Source organism: Callorhinus ursinus, unplaced genomic scaffold, assembly GCF_003265705.2.
Source record: "Callorhinus ursinus isolate GAN/ISIS: 27379988/994484 unplaced genomic scaffold, GSC_fseal_2.0 scaffold4, whole genome shotgun sequence".
Classification (NCBI taxonomy): Eukaryota; Metazoa; Chordata; class Mammalia; order Carnivora; family Otariidae; genus Callorhinus; species Callorhinus ursinus.
In genome coordinates this window covers 110,752,136-110,774,193 of record NW_027397066.1, presented here as the reverse complement: position 1 = coordinate 110,774,193, position 22,058 = coordinate 110,752,136, and the positions used below count along the sequence as shown (strand labels likewise).

Genomic DNA, 22,058 nt, shown 5'->3' with positions numbered 1-22,058 from the left:
GTTATTTAAACAGATGGAAAGGAAAGATAAATAGCTATTTCACAGTTACTTTGTAAATAATTTCTGTTTATTTTTATTTATATGTCTTTCTCTTCATTATGTAGTGTCATGCACATCACAAAAAGAGCCAGAGATTTTGACTTAATCTGCATCCTTTTTAAATTAGTCAAGACCCCTTTTGGCATAAACACTAGCCAAAGTTGCACAAGGGAAAAAAAGAAAACCTTTAAAAATATTTCTAATTTACATATTACATATTTATATAATTATTTCCAAATAAACATAATGAAACAATTCAAATTAATTTTAATTTAATTTAATTTAAATGGTCATAATAATAATGAATTACTACAGAGAGAATGAAGTAAAATAGAGTAGAGAGACGATCATTTGATATAAGGGTAAAAATCTAAAATTTTCTGAATATGTTTAAAAAATGCAGTTAAGGTTTCAGTTGGATAACAAGCATTGCAAACATTGAATGATAAAGAGAAAATTGGCAAGCCCTCCTACAAATAAGATTACCCTTTTCTTTCTTTTGTGTTATCTTGTTTGAAGGCAGACGCTGTCTTGCCACTCAGGCAGACCAAAACTCCCAGTCATAGTTACTTCTCCCTCTCCCTCATCAGTTAGCTGACCACCTAACTAGGGAGGAAGTACCATCTATTTGCTTTCTGAATTGTCTCTAGATTCTGTCCTTCCACCTCCATTTCTACTAGTCCAGTCTGTAAGTTACTTGTGCTCACTTGCTTCCTAGCTAGTGATTTACAACAACAGGTCCCTTGTTATCCCAATTTCTCTTTTTTTTCCCGTTTTTATTGTTATGAGTTATCTCATAACATCATCTAAATCATAATGCCTTATTATTTGCAGAATTTATTTTCATCTTTTAATTATTATATCTAATACTGGAATAGACTCTTCTAGAGTGTTAAAGGAAGTATTATATCTAAACTAAAACTGTGCTACATACCTAAACTTTAAAAATACCTAATATCCTTGTTCACTCCACCTCCCTGATTTGCAATTGTAAACATTCTTACCATCTCAGCGGCAATACTCTTGACTAATAATCACAGTGTTGTAAACTTGTCATCTAGCTTTGTGAAATGTTATGCCAGAGCACATGATTCTGCATGATCTCTTAATGGCATTTCCAGTTTCTCCCCTGTTCCAGTCCCTATAATTGCAAGTTCATTTTCTTAAGATTATCGAGACACCTTTGAATTTAAAATATTTGCAAACACTGTCATGTAAATCCATACATCCTTGCCAGAGAAACAATGGACACAAAACACACCTCTACAGAGGCATCCCAATGAGATAGTTTGGTATTCCTATATTTTAATATAAAATTTATATATCCTTTCTCTGTTTTACTCCTTTTTTTAAAGATTTTATTTATCTATTTGAGAGAGAGAGACAGCAGAGCGAGAGAGAGAGAGCATGAGCTGGGAGGGAGGGGCAGAGGCAGAGGGAGAAGCCGGCTCCCCACTGAGCAGGGCGCTGGATCCTGGGCTCCATCTCAGGACCCTGGGATCATGACCTGAGCCAAAGGCAGATGCTTAACTGACTGAGCCACCCAGGTGCTCCTGTTTTACTCCTTTCTAAGGAATGTTTTACTTTGCCTCATTCCTTATTGTATTTTAACTGGAATTACCCAACCATCGTTTATTTTCATTAGTTTTCTCCTTGTTTTAACTTACAAATGTATATGACTACATGAACTTTAAAAAATCATAACTGCTTCTCAGTCTCTTAAAACTTACTGGAGAATGAAGGAAGACAATAGTTGGATTCTCTCTACTTCTTTTTCGCTCTCATTTCTCATTTTCTCTCTCTAATTCAACATTCCTTGGTATATTTTATTATAACCATTGTGTCGTCTCTTTGTGGTCTGTGTAGCCCTGTATAAAATAAGGGTGGTTATCACACAATGCCAAAAGAAATTGATCATTGATTGCCTGCATGTGGAAAAGCCCACGCCAGCTTGTTGAAGATCAAATATATCATTACCTTCCAACTAGACATTCTGATAATCTAAAGATTAATAGAGTGCACAGAATACAGAATACATGTGGTTGCCTATAAGATGATTTTCTCTATGCCTTCCTCCATGAGTCTCTTTTGTGTTGGTTCATACCTCTCCCTATCACAGACACATACACGCACAGACACACACAGACACACACCCACACACACCCACACACACACAAGCACGGACATCAATTTTGAAAGAAATATATTGCCAGAAAACCTTGAAGTTGGCCATTCATTCCATTATTAATTAGGAAATACAACGAAGAATATTAAAAACTCTCATACTTGTAGAATAAAATTCAGTTTTAGTCTTATGCAATTCACCACATCAACACTTGTTTTCTTCCCTTTTTTCATGATTAAGAAAAGAGTCACTCATCATGAGAAAGGGATCAGGAGGATGGAGATGGTGTTCCAAATTAGATAATTGCAACATTCTTTAAATGCTTTTTACTCCCAGGCAAACTGGGTGAGCAATGACCCAATGATAAGCAACTGCTCTCAAAGAAAAGTGAATATGTAAGATGAAGCAAAATAAAAAGTGTCTTCATCGATACAATATTCTCAATAGAAGTTTTTACATGGATTAATATAGTTCCTTTAAAATATAAGTGCCCCTTTAGAAACACGAATTTAGTCACAGGTTAATATGAACTGCTTTAGTTTGGTGATAAATTTAAAAACGTCGTTCTCATCATAAGGAAATAGAAGTTTTGATTAATTAAAGAGAAAAGAAGAAAATAAAACAATTTTGAACAACCCAGGGACAGCTCTAGAGAGCAGGGTCTGCCAAGCTAAGAAATGACAACTTCAAGAAGTCTACAATTAGAACCACTGGGGGGAAAAAAGTCCATTCAATAGACCACTGAATACTAAAGCTTTACACGGCACCCCTTTAATCTCGATTTAATCTTGCATGTTCAAAGGTCATATTGTAGAAATAAAGAACGAAATTTCAAAGCTGGTTATGCGGTTACTATCCAACAAGGACTACTTGAAAGGGGGAATCTCCCACTGGCTAAGTCAACTCAACAAACAGAGCCCCAGGCCCTTACCAGAGCATGCCAGTTATCAGAAGGACAAACTGTTAATATTTATACTGACAGTCAGTATGCCTTTGGGGTAATCTATGATTTGGGGATGTTATGGAAACAAAGGGGTTTTCTTATGTTCTCCGAGACCCCAATCAAAAAAAGGACCACAAGTAAATGAACTTCTTACTGCTACTCTTTTACCTTCTGAAAATGCTGCCTTAAAAATTGAGGCCCGCATTACAAGGACTGAATTTGAATATCAGGGAAATGCCCTAGCTAAGTTTCATACATAGACAGCAACAATAGAATATATAAAAGTTGCAACTCAGGTGGCAAACTCCATTCTGCTTCAGCAAAAAATAACCCCTCATTGCCAGACTTTTGTCATCTTGATGTTCTTGTAACGTAGCAATTGCCTGCTCCTGAATCAGAAAAAAAAAAGATGGGCAAACAATGGCTGTAAATTAAATAAACAGTTGGTGTTATGGAAAACCCAAGATGATGGTTTTTTTTGGCTCTCTAGTAAACCCCAATGCTCAGTTTTTGCATTCTTTTATCCACCATGGTGCCTTTAAGGTGACTCAAATTATGAACAGACATTGGTGTAGGCATAAATTGTGCAGTTTACTACCAACAAGGAACCTGTCAGGTCTATACTCCTAGAGAAACTACTTTTTATCCCAAGGGACCCCAGACTTACTCTTTCTCATTCTTTTGAGCACCTGTAGCTGGACTTCATTCAGTTGCCACTTAGTGTGGGTTATTGATATGTACTTGCTATTTTCTGTATGTTTTCTGGATGGTTTGAAGCATTCCCCTGCCACAAAGCTGACACCTTCACAGTGGCAAAGATATTATTAGAGAATGTGTTTCCCACTTGAGGATGACCTTCTGCAATCTCCAGTGATCAAGGCACCCACTTCACTGGACAAATCATATGAGCCTTAATGAAAACCTTGCAAACTCCTTGGAATAATTACTTGGCCCCATCATCCTCAATAATCAGGAAAGGTTGAGAAAACTAATGGGATTTTCAAACTCAAAATCTCTACACTTGTTGAAACTACTGGACTCCCTTGACCTATAGTATTGCCTCTGGCCTCGCTGACTGTTCTCAGACCCCCTTTGGGAAACATAAACTAGGTTTACATGAGATAGTCACTGTACACAAATTTCTGTTGGTATACAACTTCCTGCCGCTCCCCCGTTGTCATGCTAGTATGGCTAGCTACTATAAGTATTTAATGTCTTATGCTAAAGAGTATCAGTAGGTTAAAGGAGCCTTTCCAGATCCCAGTTCAAAGGATCCCTGTTTGTTGGCCATTGTCTGAAGTCTGGTGATTGGATATTCTGGAAACATCATCATCAGAGGACTCCTCTTGAGCCCCAGTGGAAGGGACATTACCAGCATTCTCAATCACTGACACTGCTGCAAAACTGGAAGACATTGAGTCTATAGTACACATCTCACAAGAAGGCTGTACCTAACATCTGTAGACTACTTCCACCCAAGACACCAGATCAAAACTTCATCCTTTAACAGATCATGAAAGTTTTTCATCTTCTCTTTCTTTTCTTTATTCCAGCATTGGCCTGGAAAGCTAATACCGTCATCCATATTTCCTAGACCATTGCTAATAGGGGGTGAGCTTCAGTCAGTCCCTCTTAGAAGTCTTTTACTACATTCAACTTTTGTGACAGAACATCAAGAGCCTTGTTTTTTCCCTTCTCTAGTTATAACTGTACTTATGCAATTAAACTTGTATGCTTATGTAAATCTTTGTACAATCACGCTCTCACATTCCCATGAGTATCTAGATCAGATCTGCCGCCCGATCACTAAAAGATCTCTCCAGCAGCACCCATCTTTGCAAGGTATTCAGAACAACTTTTTATTTTAGGCTATGAGATCTACTCTCTGAATGTACTGAAAACCTAATTGATCCCTGGGTTGAAGGGGCAAATGTATTAATCTCTGTGAATGAATCCATTAATAGCACCTCCTTAATGAGAATGGTTTGTACCCTAACTGGGTTTGTCTTTATCTATAGTGTTTATCATTCTCTTTGGACCTGAATACCTAGATGACTGGTGCATAACTGAACAATACCTCTTAGGTTATCCAACGGTGCCCTGAATTTTTCACAAACTAACTAAGACATCTCATTAGTTGGCTCCCCTGAATTTACACCATCTAGTTAGAAAATAACTCCCAGGAGGCATTCATGACTCAGGATTTGCTTCCTTTGGCAGGGCCATGCTTCCCTGGTTAGGGATAAAATGTAAGTGAGAATATGATCAGTAACCTCTCCTTAATTTTTGAAGGTAGCATAGAATCTATTGCTAAGACAATAGCTACCCAACAATGATCCTTAGACTTTCTGACCAAGGTCGTTCTTGACAACAAGATAGCCCTCGATTTTCTTTTAGCTGAGTGAGGAGGTGTCTGTGCTGGGGCCAACACCACCTGCTGCACTTGGATTAACACTTCTGTGGAAGTTGAAACTCGGGCATATAAGATCACTGAGCAAACCACTTGGCTTAAAAAGGTTAGTCCTCTAGTGAGGTCTTTCTTTGACTTATTTGATTTTGATTGGTTTGCGTTTTTGGGGACAGTGGCTCCAAAGTACACTCCAAACATTAAAAATACCCTGCCTATTATAATCGTAATAATCTCCCTAGTGCATTGTATTCTCTCAAAAGCCTTAAATGTATGTTCACAGTGGCTAACCACCAAGAAAAATGATCTCCCTAAGACTAGAATTCCAGAAAAGAAGCAAAGAGAATGACAAATATATGGACTATGAACCTGGAACCGTGACCTATGGATACCACAAAAAGAAACAACAGAAGCTGCCAAGTGGTAGCTGAGAGTGGTGCTAATGCCTTAAATTTTGATCACATCTCTCAGTCAAGCTGACAGTCTGATCAAAAGGAAGGAATTGTTAAAAAGGAAACCACAGGTCCAAAATAGAGTCACTTCTGCTAGGCCCACATCACCAAATGGGGGCTTTATTCCTAACCTAATTGCAGTTTCGAGCTTCCCCAGGAATGTAATCTTAATCAGTCAGTCTGGAATTTTCTGCTCAGTGCCAGTGAAGAAACCCATATAATAAGACCCTTTTAGTCCCCAAAGGGAAGTGACCTTGCCTGAAATAATCCTTTATTTTGTTTATGACTCCCTTGTCTGGCTTTAAAAACCTTTCCCTTTCTGTAGCCATTCGGAGCTCTCTTCTACTTGCTAGATGGGATGTTGCCTGATTTATGAATTGTTCAATGAGGCCAGTTAGATCTTTAAAATTTACTCTGTTGAATTTTTGTTATTTCACACTGTCCAAATGCATTTTATAAGTCACATGCAAAAAATATCATTCTGTCAATTATTCAGTAACTCCAACAAACATTTATTTGCATGGAAATAGAAAGTTATTCAAAAAGCACATTGGGGATTGGGGGAAAAAATCAGGTAAATATGTCCTAGTGCAATCATACATATATATTTTTCAATAGTAGGAATAGAGGGCTATTTGCGAGTTGCAAAGGGAAATGACTGGAACTCAGCAGCTGTGAGTTTTATTTCCTGGACTCCAAACCACCAATAAATAGAAAGGCAAAGGTGAACTGAGCTGATGAGTGGAAACCAAAGGCAAGTCAACATGCTTCTTGAGATTGTGCAATAAGCACTGCTTAAATACAACTCGAAAGCAGTCTGGAGTTTTGAGAAAGGAATGATTTCCATTTGGAGACTGTATTCCATACTTTTGGTAATCAAGAATAGGGGTAAAGAGATGAAAGTGATATTTTAATAAAATATACCACCTAATGTGCATTAGCATTGTTGCTACGCATTTCACATTTTTCAGTTTACTGGATTCTCATAAAACATTTTACAGCTAAGTGTACTTCATATTTTACAAAGGTAAAGATCAAGACTCAGATGCGAAAGAACTTTTTGAAAAGATCTTCCCTGACTTTCTACAGCATTAAATAAATGTAAATTTGAAATAGTGATCATATAGTGCAGTGCTTTTCAAACACTTGGGCAATGATTCACAGCAATAAATATATTTCACATTGAGACCTATTTCGCACATGTATCGGAGGAAATGTTTCACAAAGAACTGTTTGTTTTTACCATGAGTGATGTGTTTTCATACTCTTCTACTCTACATTTTTTCTATTCTATTTACTTATAGTGTTGTTTTTATGTTCTCATCCTAATACATTGACTTATTCTCATGACCCACAGTTGGGTTTTGACCACAAATTCGATTATTTCATTATTTGACCATTTACTTATTTAGTATTTTCCTATACTTTCTTTGGTTCTCAAGGCAAACTAGAATTTTCATGAAGGCAGATATTACTACCATGCATCCTTACCTCCCCTCATTGTTGGACCTTACTATAGAAGTGTAATTCAATAAAATTTAATTTTTTGACTGAAAATTGATAATCTTGGTTAAATGGAAGAGTCTGCGATATGATTTCCAGAAAGGGTAAAAGTAAGGGATAGGAGGCACAGGTCTAGGGGAACAAAGTAACTTGTAGTTATGGCTGTCAACATTTCATTGAGAATCATCATTCCTGTGCATTCGACGTCCAAATAGAAGAAATACTAGTCCTATCCCTCATTGCTTCATAAAATGAATTTCTGTCCAGATATGTGTAGTCTGAACTCAAGAAAATCAGTTACATAAACCACACATGAGATTACAAAACACATTTCTTCTATATTACCTTTTAGCTGTTTCAGATTGTAATTTCTGAAAGATTCATTCAGATTATTTTTACATTATAAAAATTCTATACCTTAATTTATATTTTGTTCTTGAATAATGATACCCATCTGTATTTTATTTTTTCTTACGATTCCATTGACTTTAAATTTGAAATAATTTCTTTCTAAAATTTTAGATAAAATGTTTTCCTCTTATTGCTTGAAGGCACTCATATCCTGTGTACAACTTCTCAATTTCATTCCTTGTAGACCCTTGGTATTACTACAAATCAAAAAAATTAAAAAGAAAATATAACATTAGGTGGAAAAAATATATATATTTAAAATATTCATTGTGGGTATCATGAGAATCATATGGAACTAAATGCCTACTTTCAAAAGTATAAATATCATGAAATCCTTTAAACCTAGCATATGTTTCCTCGAATGAGACTCAGTTTTGAACAGATGTCCCCTTAGACCTGTTATATTAAGACTAAAATTACTAAATCAGCATTAGTTGTTTTTAAATTTAGGGCCATATTTTGCCACTGATTTTTATTCAAAGCTCCCACGGGCGTCAGTGGAAGATCCATGCATGGAGAAATGGCATAATATGTATCCTAGTTTTATTTATTTCATATGTATACAGCAGTATAAAATAATATATTACATTTACACTCATTTTACTTATGTATTATTATAGCATTCACAGTAACAAACACTATAGTTAAGATTTAAACTCATCTTTTGTTATAATACCCTGTTTTCACTCACAGATAACTGTCTCAAAAATGTGTTTAGAGCTGAAATTCCCTGCTTACTTTCAGCTCTATGATGTACGGATATATTGGAAGTCTGAGTTCTGTCATCCAGATATTTTTGAGTCTCATGTGAAATTTTAATATTTGCATCGTTAATGCAAAATTTTCATACAACTCAAAAACATCTGGAGTGTAAAACTTCAAACTAAGCATGTGACAAGTTTTCAAGAAATAAGTCATTTTTCTAATTTTACAAATACTTAAAAAATAACAGTGTTTAGAAATACATGCATGCACACTAAAGGTATTAGAATTTTAGTCATATTATTGCCTGCAATACTCTGGCGGCACCCATCTACCAGCATCCTCATAGAATGCTATAATCTAAAACCTATGCCAAGTTTTAGAGGAAAAAAAATACTCTATTGAACAGTAGTTTCACAAATTATTGTATAAGGATTTTGTTCGACCTAGCAGAGGGAAATTCCTTGAAGAGCTAACAATATATAAAATAATTTTACTACTCCATGGCATAAAAAATATGGAATTTTGTCATTTTGTTTTTCCCTGTTAAAAAGGAACATAAAAAGGATGTTAAGTGCAAAGCCTTTACCACTACAAAATTGGAGTTGAAAAAGATAGAGAACCCAAGAAACTGCAATATGAAAAATATAGGATTTTCAGAAAAATTATCAAGTATACCAATGTTTTAAATATTTTTGACTTCCTTGGGTATTAAAAGCACACATAGAAATATGAGGGGGGAGAAAGAAAACCACATGAAATGACAATTAACAGTGCTCTTATCAGTCAGTACCGTAATTTTCTTTATCCTGCCTAACATTTGCAACATTCTGACTGAGTAATTATATTTAATATTACATTTACTCCAGCAAATAATTTTTGTAAGGTGAAATGGTACAATGTATATACAGTTATTAAAGTTTTGTTGCGAATCGTGAGGATTTTTGTTCCTCCTCTTATTGGAGAAGTAGGAGAGTTTCTACATTACAAATCTGATGGCAAATTATAACACTATTAAGAAATGAAGCGAGAGGATGAGTAATTAAAATATTTAAATTTTCTACTGTAGTACTTAATTTGCAATGTTTGATAAAGGCATTGCATTTAATATCTTCAAAAAACAGAATATACATGTTTCCTTTATATTTTCCAAGAAAGATGATACACTTATAGTGACACCATTATATCTGTTAAGTAATTCTGATGTGATATTTAAATATTAGATTTAAAATGATTTCACAGAATTATGTTCACAAGGTAAAAATTAGAATTTTACATGTGGATAAAATATCTCTAAAAATTGTCTTTTGACATACCTTTGAAACATTAAGACACTGTTTCCACAGGAAATTATTTTGACATTTTTACTACTCTAAAACTAACCATGTTATGAAGGAGTAAATATCATGATTATTCGTTTTGGAAATAATTTATTGATGAAATATTGTCTAATAATTTAGATATTATTTTCCTTTGATAAGTATAAAATGATGTAAGATTGGATATTTAGGACGACTAGATTAAACAAAAAATTAATCTAAAATTCCTTTCCATGCTAATCTAATAAATGCTTACCTGGAAACCTTTATTATTGGTGGATTGCATTTTTCCGTTTCATAGTCTCCCCATCAATTGGTAGATAACATTTTAGCCAATTTGCTAAAATTATATCCTTACTCTATTGAAACTTCAGATTTATTCTGGTTGCAACAGATAATTGATTGATAACTAAATGTTTAGTATTTTGTTTTAAATATTTTTCCCACAAATTAGGTAAAATTTCCTTGTTTTTTCTTGTTGTTTGTTTTTATAGATTAATGATATAATTTAAAAATTTAAATGCAAATTAGAAGAACTCTTACTATGACATAAAAATACTAATGCATAAATATATGGCATAAGAAGTTTGTTCAAGGGAGATTATATACAATGACATAAAGGGCGAAATAATTAAAGAAACTTTCTTAAGGTTGAATGAATGAATATAACCGTAATATATGAAGTGAGTATATCCTCATTTTTAATGCATGTGATAAGGCAGATGGATGTGTGTTTTCCCCCATAATTGTAAATGATGAATGAAAGGTTTTAATTAAAGCAGAGTGATTCAACAAGAAAATCATTTTCTTGTTTAAAAAGCAATTATAACAAACAGACGCTTTTCCAGCTAAATTATATAGAAACATATCCTTACTAAGAGTCTATCATTCAAAATATTAATGAAGTAGTGCCAAAAGTTTGAGGAAATGTTACTGCTGCACTTATGTGAATGCATGTGCTTTTTGTGTCATATGTGATGGATTAGTTTTATATATTTTTAAAGGGTCCCCAAAAGGCTGGAACATTATACATATTATTTCAATATATAAAATGATTGGGATTATGACGTATTAATATCTATAATTTGATAACATTCAAATGAGTGATGCCGGAAGCCACTCAAATATATACATATCAAGGACATATAAATATGTGTATGCATTTTAATGTTAAATCGAAGGAAAACAATTCCTATTTAAATGACCATAAAATTGGATGGGAAACATTTGCTATGTGTTAAGTTTTAGTCTGTTCTTTAATAATACAGCACAGCTCAAACTATCACTGAATTCATAAGATCAGTTGACAATTGTGGTAAATATTACAAATTGATCTGTAATTTGGATTGGGCAAACATTCAGATATGTTGAAGGCTTTTTTAGAGGGGAGCTATGAGAATTCTGTCTTTTGCTAAGAAGATTATCTCACATTCTCCGATTTTTCTCTCTTAATTTCTCTCTTAGTTAAGCAATAAACAACAGCAGGAAAAAAAAGAAAAATATGTAAAAGAAAGGAAAATACACCTTAATGAATTTAATAATTAACTTCACTGGCCTAAAAATAAGAGGCAAGCTTAATCTTTCAAGGCTGACTGAGGAAGAATTTTTCTCACTGATAAAACACTGACTATATTTAAGCTATAAAACTCCTGCATGTAAGATACTACTAAAACAATAACATACCATTTTTCTATCTCCAAATTTATTTAATTTATTTTAAATTTAGAGATCCCTTATATCTTACAGTTACTCTTTACCAGTTCAGATATTGATATATCTCTATATATTCATATAGAGTTATAAATAGATTTTATATTCATGTGTTATTAGGAGTCACAAAACTATGTAAAACTATGTAAAATAAAATTCTGTGTGAGTTCTATGGTTGAGGACTTCTTAAAATAGTAATTTCAATGACATATTTTACATCACAAAATGTACAGACACACAGTGTTTGTTTTTGTTTTTTTCTAACAACAAATACAGGTGAATTTATAGATTCCTTATAAAAGCTTTAAATGATTCTAAATTCAAAGCCATAGAAATAGAATCGAAAGAATGTAAATTGTTAGAGATTTTGATATTACATGTTCAGTGCTCTTCTGATAACATCGACAGCTATATCTTTGGCATTGAAAATTCAGTACGAGTTCTTGACAAAATTTTGTAGTTTAGTGCTTTGTTTTCTTTTCAACAAGGAAAAACAGGGTTGAATAAGATATGAAAATTGGGAGGAAGTTATTAATGATTTTTTTTCTTAGTAAGTTTATCTTTGGGACCCTGAATTACCTTTTACTTTACTGTATGATGTGGACTGTATGAATCCATTTAAAAACCAACTGAGTTGTACCACATTTTAGGAAAATTATATAATATAATATATATATTTTATATTTATTTAGAAGCTTTGAAATAGTACAGTAAACACTTTGCAACACGGTGTATAAACTACAGAATGTCTTTGATATTTTGTGGGTCTTCAGAATACAACATTTTTTAGAACCCACAGGTGAAAAGAACATAATCACAATCTCTCTTGTAAAGTTGGAATAGTTTGGGGAACACTTGATCACACAAAAATAATATAAAACAGTCAAGTTTAAAACAGTGATATTGCATTTATAATGCACAAATTTCCTTTATCTTTATGACTGGCTTCTCGTGGTGAATATAAACATCTAAAGGGCTCAGTGACATTTGGAGAGAGAAAGATATAATAGTGCTGTAAACAGGCACACACTGATCGGAGAGGCAAAATCAGTTGCCTCTGAAGTTTCTACAGTTCTGCACATTTCAACTCATTTCTCAGGCCTGCTGAGAGCAATTAGGTCCTATAATTGGCCACGACGACTCCGCCGGCAATCTAAAACTGAGTTACACACAACTAACTGGATGGCCAAGATAATGAAGTTGAAAAGTTGATGCTTTTGTTGGTCGACTTTGTGCAAATCATGCTGCTTCAGGTAAATCCTGTAGAATTGACTAGCATATCCTTTTCCGTGCTGTGAAAAAGAAAGAAAAATACTCTAAGAAAAGGAGCCTGGGTTTTGGAGTTTAGAATTGCATGTCATTTTAAAAAGAAACAAATACAGTTGGAAATAAGTTGTGTCCCTATACTAGACCCATGTAGTGTCAAAATATTTCAGAGATGACCTTGGTTTCTAATAGTTATAGAGAAAAGTTGTTCTGGTGCTTGGCTTTCTAAAAATTACAATTTTGATATTTTGAAAAATCAGTTTCACGTGGGAGATGTATACTTTATGTACCAACCACGAGTAATGTGGAGACTAAACTTTTAATGGGACATAGAAAACAATCCCTACTTCACTACTTATGCAGGATCAGAGTATGGGAAAAAAATGTGTGGTCCTTAAACATTCTAGAACAATCCTTTATAATATCTATGAGCAACTGGTTACATGTCTAGTTTAATAAATTCTAAATTATATATATATATATAATCAATATATAATACAGAAAAGTGTGCCAGAAAATGTTTATGTAGTTAAAAAGTTAAAGGGTGCTTTACATTTTCTCGGTTTACTTATCTCATCTTTGAAATTATGCAAAAAACAAATCTTTTTATGTTTACAAAATAAAAGAAAATCTAAATGTATCCCCTAAAAAGAATCAGTTTTCTTATAAGGAAGGTAAAGGTGAAAAGAGAAAAAGATATTGAATTTGGCCCAGTCTTATACAATGTATTGAATTATGAAGTAGAATTTCTAAATTCAATCATTTAGGTTTTATGATTTTAAGTATTTTATTGATTTATAATGATAGTTATTTCTTCCCACCTATCGATAATCTTTATATTTGGCAATGAGCACAATGAAAACAGAACTGTACCCCTAGGTCAGTATCTGACACATAATAGATATATGATAAAAAGGTATTGAAAATTGTGCACAATTGTGATAAAAGGCAATTTGGTTGTGTAAAATCAACTATAATAAAATTATATATATAGAGAGAGGGAGAATTAAAAATTAAGAACTACTCTAGATAGCGTAACTGAATTGTTTCAATCTGGGAATAGTTGGATTTTTTTTGTTTCTTTTCAGGGTTTCTTTACACAAATATAAGAACATACTGGTCAGTTCAATTCCTCGTCTATGGTATTTTTCTATTAATTTCAAATAGATTATCTGGTTACATATTTTTCTTAATTTATTTCCCTGATTCTCTCATTTATTTCTCCTCACAAGCTCAGTTTGTGACCAGCCAACCAAAGATTTCTTCCCTAGGCCACGGTTTAGCAGACACATCAATTAAAATTGTAAAAGTCAGGCACCACCATTGAGAAATAAAGTTGAAAAGGAATACATACATGTACTGTGTAGTAACTAGTATTGAAAACAATCAAAACATATTTTGTTTTGTAATAATATATAACATCATGAAATATAAAATGAGTTAACTCTAACACAAGACTACATGGTAGTTATTATAACTTACCTGGTCATAATGCTACAGAGAATATTCTATAAAAGCAAATAGAAATTTGGTCTTTTTAAATAATCAAATCCTATTTTCCTATGTTGTTAAATTCAAATTCCCTGTTTCATGATAAACTTGAGTATTTCTGATTTAAATATATTTGGTTTATACCAATCAGAATTTAAAATTCTTCAGTAAATTCAAATAATTAAGCACCGTAGCAATTCACATTCGTAAAATGAATTGGACAAATAATTACAGTGACCAAATAATTTATTGTTCAAGCTGAAAAATTGTGTGAGTAAAAGGGAACACTATCAATAATTACATAAGACATAATCTTGTGCTTTCATGGACAACCCAGGAAATATGTATACCCCATAAACAATACCACTTTTCTCAAATTAAGTTAGAGATATGACTTACAGGAAGAGGTTTTTTTCTTAAAATACTTATTTAGAGGAAACATCTTAAAATACTCATTTATAGGACACTAATTTATAGGAAACATCTCGAACACTTACAGTTCGAGGACAAAAGAAAACTAAAGAGTGACCTATCCTCAACCTATAATTTATTATGTGCAAAAATTAATATGCTGAAAAGCTACATCTTAATATAATGCAGAAATTAGTCAACCCGATACATATTTAAATCAGTAAAATATTTCTAATTAGGTTAAAAGATTACTTATGGGAAAAGCTATTAGCATGGATATGATATGTTCCTTTGATTCAGTCAAAATACAAAAAGAAATTGTATTATTAAAATAGTTCAGAGTTTTAAGAACACAGAAGTTTAGCACACATTATACTTGATATCTTAAATCTAAACACAAGCTTAAATGCATATTTTAATTACTGCCTAGAGTTATGGGTGTGCTGCTTTTGTTTAAAGTGCACTTCTTCCAGCAGTTGTATGAATAAAATAATCGCCTTTTATTAAATTACCTTCTCCCACCTATCTGTTAATTCAGAAATGCAAATCTGAATGGGACAGGTGTTAAAGCCTGAGGTTGAAGGTCAGAACAAAGTAGGATGAGGAGGAAAGATTTCTTCCATTTCCAAAGCAAATTTCCCAAATGTGAAGTACAACCAGACAAACTAGAGGAAATGAAATATTACTACTAAAGTTAGAGTCACATACATTTTGTTTCAAGGCTTTTAAGGGCTAGTTTGAACATTGAATACTCATTATCTTTGGGGGCTGTCTGGGTTAATGTTGGACAAGTAGCACACACTATATATATATGTGTATATATATATATGTATATATATATACATACACATATATATATGAAAAAGCAATGTTATTACATTTTAGAGTAAGTGTCAAGGACAGTTACTGCACAGTGTTAACTGTTAAGTCTATGTATTTGCTGAAGCATTTCAGGCTCAAGAGAATGTTGAATCTCTATGTTTTATGAGGTATTCTATATATGTTTTGGAATTATGAAAGCATACTTGAAAATTTTCTGCTTTTTCTTTTCAATTCACAAATGCATTTTTTCCCCCTAGCTACTCATCAGCATAGGTAGGGAATTGGTCACTTGATAGAGATGAAAGATTTTCTTTTCAGTCAAATCTAAATAATAGGAAAAGGACTGTTAGTATTTCTTTTTACTTCTACTTATTCATTCACTGCCTTTATTCTTCATAATGAATCACAGAAGTCTCACATTTAAGACTTTTATCTCATTGTCTGAACTCTGGATGAAAAAATCACTCTTAAGGGAAAAGAGATATTCAAATATTTACTTTTTATAGTTTAGCATATATATGTGTGTATATATTTAACACGTATGTATGCATACATTTAACATATTTTTTATGAAAGTTCCAGGTTGCGTATTTTTCCTCATATTGTGGAATCCTGTTATTGTCTTTGATAATTTGTAAAGTAGGATATTAAACTTTGGGACATTTACAAATTCTGTTTGATGACTATAAGCATGTATGTTGCAAAAATAATTGTAAAAATATCAATACTGATATCTTAGTTATACCATGTATAATAGTATAATTAGCTTGGTGAAAAATAATTTGGTATAATATATTAAAATGACAATATAATAACTTGAATATTCACATTTCTATACTTCCATAACAGGAAGCAAAATACCATTCATACTTTATGACAGTATGAAACACAGGAGCTTAAGAAATATATAAACATGTGAAGTGACCTAACCTTATTTCTGTGACTGAAAGAAAGAACAGCCTTCAAATATCCCAGATGACTGAGACTCCATGGCAGTGAAACACTTCAGAGGCTGAGATCAGTAATCTACTCCAGAGCACATTCAAATGTTTAAGGAGCCTCCCGGTCAGGACACTTCTTTATATGTAAAGTGAATTTAGCAGACAAGAGCTAAAGCCCATTACCCCTTACAGAAGTCAGAAACACCTGCCCTCTGTTCCCGGAGTAAAAGCATATCAGAAACTGAAAGATCGTTTAAAAGCAAACCTCCATTAGAGATCTGTCCAGTTGAATAATCAATTCTTTTAACTTTGCTCTAACTTATTCTTCAGCCATTTTTGAGGATTCCCTTTCAAAATCTTGCTAATTTTTTTTTTCTGTTTAACTGTAAAGTCCAGCAATGAGCATAGTAGCGGTAACTATTAAATATGAGTTGCTGCTTGATTTGTCTTTTATCTTCCCCCCTTGAATAGTATTAGATTTGTTTTATATTTTAAAATATAATTGTACATGGTTCATATTGTAAATATTTTCCTTTTCACAAAAAATGGCAGGTTTTAAATTTTAAGTTATATATAATGAAAAAAACAATTAAGCACTATACTTTATTATGAATTATAAAAAGACTGAAAGCCTTCTGTTAATATAATATATATTGTCTTTTGTCCAATAATACTAGCTTAGTGCAGCATGAACTTGAACTCTTACATTTATTTCATAATATGCACAACATCCTCATGCTAAATTTTGTTTTTTCCTCTCATCAAAGTGCTTTTTATTCTAACTTGACAGAGTTAAGGGATTATAGAATATATCCAGAAAACAAGAGTTCATCTGGGGAAAGTGGCTCCCATATATAAACCTGATTAGTCTTTTAGAAAGAAAACTTTGTGAAATAAATGACCCAAACAATCCTCTAGAACATTCATGTCAGAAATATATAATAAAGCCAAGTGTTCAGTTTATATGTGTATGTAATGATTACAATGTAATTTGCAATTAATAAATGTTTGTTAAAAAAGATAAATTCATGGGTATTTGAAGAGGTAAGAAATTGGCGAGCATAGTTTTGTGGTAGAGAAATTGACATCAATGAATGAGTAAAATGGATCTTTTCTAAGAGAGGAATATGTTGAACATATTCTTTTCATAGACATTCTAGCTCTCGCAATTTCAGCACCCTTAACTACTATTAAGAAGAAAACCACTGCCTGTCGTTTCCATCTTTTAAATTGACATCACTTAGACCAAATTCCTAAACTGGAGCCTCATACCTAATCTAAATGCAGTTTCAACCTCCCCCAGAGATGAAGTGTTAACCTGTCAGTCAGTCAGGAGAAACTTTCGATAGCGATTAGCACCAGTGAGTCAGACACAAGTGCCCTCTCCCTTCCCCAAAGGAAGATGAGGTAATCTGCATGTTAAGATCCCTTTCTCCTCCCCCTAAGGGAAAGCAGCCTTGCCTGGAACAATCCTTTCCTTTTGCTAATAACTCTTGCCCCACCTTCCGTCTATAAAAACGTTCCATTTTGTAAAATTCCTCAGAGGGCCCCTGTATTTGCTAGAAGGGATGCTGCCCGAATGGTGAATCATGTAATAAAGCCAATTAGATCTTTAAAATGTACTCGGTTGCAAATGGCAAGATTTCGTTTTTTTGATGGCTGCATAATATAATGTATGGTGATTAATATAACATAATAAAATAAAATTTAAAAAAATGTATTCAGTTGAATTTTTGTTACTTAACAATAGTCACCGTCTCCCCTAAGAATCCAGTGTAATCAATACTGCCCTATTTTAGTTGTGATAAAGACCGTATACTAATTTGAGGCTATGGATTAAAAATGAATTAGGACTCATTTTCTCACTAAGAATGGTATGTGCAAAGAAGGAATTTATTTTGTAAGCTGGAATGTGCCCCCCCCAAGATCAAGTAGAGTTAACGCACTGTCCAAAGCCCTGAATTTACTATCAGTGAAAATTTCAGAACTTATTGCTCAAAATTTGTTTTCAAGTTAAACTTTATTGTTAATTAAAAGACTTAACAACCTTGAAAATAGGAGCTTCTATTTGTCCAGAAGCACATTCCACAACTGTGACACTATACCATGGCTCTCACATAGCTTTGTATGAGGAAATGAATCCCCTGAAACATCCTGGGTTCCTTCTAGATAGAGGTTTTTAGAGATTTCTATATAATTGCATGTGTTTGTGTGTATGTGGAATATACAATTTAAAATCACCTTTGCATAAAGGTGATGGTACATTTACAACTGGTTCACTAGAAAGTTTCTAGTCTGTGGGGCTACTGCAACCATGTCAACTACCACCAATATTTTTGACAGGGGAGATGTACAATAACAGTAACTCAATTTTGTTTGGTTTAAAAATCTTTAACTCTAATTAAGTAGATTGATTCAGAGTGCTTTGAACTCTACAGCAAAAACCATTGATAGTTTATCAGCTCCTTTAATTAGACAATACACTTTGCTTATTATCATTATCTAAATTGATTTAGGCAAGATAGCTAAAAACACAGGAATCGTGCATAATTTTTCCATCTGAACACAAGAGTTATCAATATTCTAAATATCTGTTTTTAAATGCTAAAACATTACACTTTTAAGTTAAATATTTGGGAAAAAGTAAAAACCTACTATAACAAGATATTGCATAAAATTTTATAGATTGAAGGGATCTATTCCAAACTCATCTAGAAATGTGGAAAATTATGCCTCAGAAGCTGAACAAATTTTCCCTGAAGGGGGAAAATAATAGAACATGACCCTACCCAGCACACTCTAGCCACTCTATCAGGCTCTCTTTGATGAACAAAACCACCTTGCCTAATTGGTGTCTTAAAATCAAGTTTGGAGACTGAATTAGTTTTTAAATACTTCCACCCGACATTGGTATATAGTTAGGCAATGGAACTCTAACATACATGGCCCTCTATGTTTATGATACCATTGAAAATTTTCCTGGAATCCTTTATCATAATCCACTAACATATGAACACTGATTTTTTCCAGAACTATTTGAAAATCACATTTTTTTACACTGGCAATAAAGAAATACCCTTGAAATTTCTTTTGAAGACAATCCACTCAATTGTCTGACTTTACTAATGAGAAGTTAGTAAATTCAAGTTAGACAAATACTATTATTTTGTGTATCTAAAATTCTAACATGATATCCATATGTTCCTTTAAAGAATAAATGATTCTTTTTTTCTTTGAGAATTATGAGTGATAACATTCACTGACATTTAGACACTTGTATTTCAATTAATTTTCTTCAAAACATTATAAAGAGATCAAATTAGTTATTTCCCTGTAAGGTTGAAATTAGCATTAATTTTCAAAGCAGAAGACATGAAAAATGCCTGAATGGGATTGGTCATTCCTACAGGTATAGGGAATTATGCGTATAGATCTATCTGCAACACACATCATTGTACTGTGATATTAGATCAACTATTAGTGATGTGATCAACTTTGTCTTTTATATGAAAACCAAGCATAATTTCCAGCAAAGATAGGAAAAACTTAAAAAATAAATACATAAGAACTTCATTTAAAAATGTATAGCCATGTATCTATTTATTAACCACGAATAACCTACTTAAACAGGGATACAATTTCAAAATAACTTAAACAAAGGCTTAGATAATTAAGCCATGAAAATAGTGGAAAATCTTCTGGATTGGTAAATAAAATACTTATAACACAATTTATACAAGTTTATTTTCAAGAAAGACACAGACAATACACAGGACTTAGAAACTGTGTGTAAAAATATGGCTGTTTATTTAATATTCTTAACGATCTGATTTCCCCTAACATAATTCAGTTGCTTCTATGTCAAAACAAATAGCATATTAAGAACAGGATTTGCAGGCTCAGAGAGGGGTTGGAAGGCTGACACATTGAAAAGGGAAAGCTGACCACTCACACTAAAACAGGTTAGGAACCCCAAGACTATGTATAGGCTTCCAAAACCCCTTGAGCAAGATTGGCAGAGGAAATACACAGTGCCCAGGTGCATTTGAATTTCAAATCAATAATGAATAATTTGCTAGTATACATATGCCCCATGCAGTATTTAGGTTCATGACTTTTATTTGCTAAACCTGGCAACCTTATCTTAAGGCATCTGCTTCATGACACCATAGATGACACTGTTTGCCACTGAGACAAATATTAACAGCGTTCCCTAGAAAAATGTTGCATTATATTTTCTAATTATTTTATAACACTGTAATTCATATATTTTCTGTGTATTTCCATCTAAAATGATTTAAAATTAAGATATCAATTTTTTTAATTTAAATTAAAATTTAAAATTCAAAAGAAGAACATATATAAACAAATAAAATTCAAAAGAAGATAGAGAAACGAAGCTCAATTATCTACAATATAATTTCATATTTAATGAATTAAATATCATACATGGATGCAATCTTATTCTTTGTATCAGGATTAAATTTTAACCTTGTTTTGAATGAAATCTTTGTTTTTGTGAAATAGATATGGCATATAGATAAAATGTTCTTTCTTCTTTTGCATAATAAACATAATTTTAAATCATTCACGCTAAAATCTAAGCCTATGTATACATTTTCATTTTAGTTATCCCCTAGAAACTCATTAAACCACCTCCCCCTTGCCCTTTCAATTTACCCTATCATCAGATAATTAAAGATTTGAAAACGGGTTGCAGGGCGCCTCGGTGGCTCAGTCAGTGAAGCATCTGCCTTGGGCTCAGGTCAGGATCTCATCCTATGCATTGGGCTCCCTGCTCAGCCGACAGCCTGCTTCTCCCTCTCCCTCTATTCCTCGCCTCCCTGCCCCGCGCTCCTGCTCTCTTGCTCTTTCTCTCAAATAAATAAATAAATACAATCTTTGAAAACTGATAGGCAGTGAACCGAACTCATCTTAAAAAAATAACAAAAATGCTAAATTGTTGAAATAAGATTATATCAGGCTTGCTAAAGTTTAGTTACGTACTAATTAAATGACAAGATTTGGATCCTTAGTTATATTACATCCCATGACTTTACACTTTGTGTTTAAATAGAGTTCATCTTAATTACTGTAAATATTTAACCATGTAATAAATAAAAGTCATACTATACACTTACTATTTATGAAAAATATCACAATAAATCTAGGACAAAATTCAAATTTTAAATAATCAACCTTTGCTGAGGCCAGTAACAGATTCTGGTTAAATAGTATTGACAATGTATGTATATATATAAGATACCTATAATATTATTAAAACGTGATAAATGTACAAACCTACCTGCATATTTAATAAAGTTCTCACACGCAAAAAAATCAAAATTTTGTCTTATTCAAAAAAAAGTATATGAGATATTCAGTTGCCACAAGGCCATAGAAAAATAACTAAGAAAAACATCTGAAAATAACTTATGCAATAATGATGATGAGTAAAAATACCAAACACTTAAAAATTGTTACACTGAAACCCCCAAAACCTAAAGGAAAGTCAG

At 32.8% G+C, this 22,058-nt stretch overlaps 1 protein-coding gene across 2 annotated transcripts in view; it reads right to left on the bottom strand.

Moving 5' to 3' along the window:
• Positions 1–22,058, bottom strand: part of PCDH10 (protocadherin 10) — a 61,828-nt gene that overhangs the window by 7,571 nt on the left and 32,199 nt on the right. Inside the window, exon 5 of one of the 2 annotated variants that reach the window (XM_025874187.2) lies at positions 6,455–12,903. The exons of the other annotated variant lie outside the window; for it this stretch is intronic. Within the exon in view, the coding sequence (XP_025729972.1) occupies positions 12,884–12,903 (20 nt within the window). The 3' untranslated portion in view covers positions 6,455–12,883. Of the gene's footprint in view, positions 1–6,454; positions 12,904–22,058 lie in introns of those variants that run through there. 2 annotated transcript variants of the gene reach the window in all.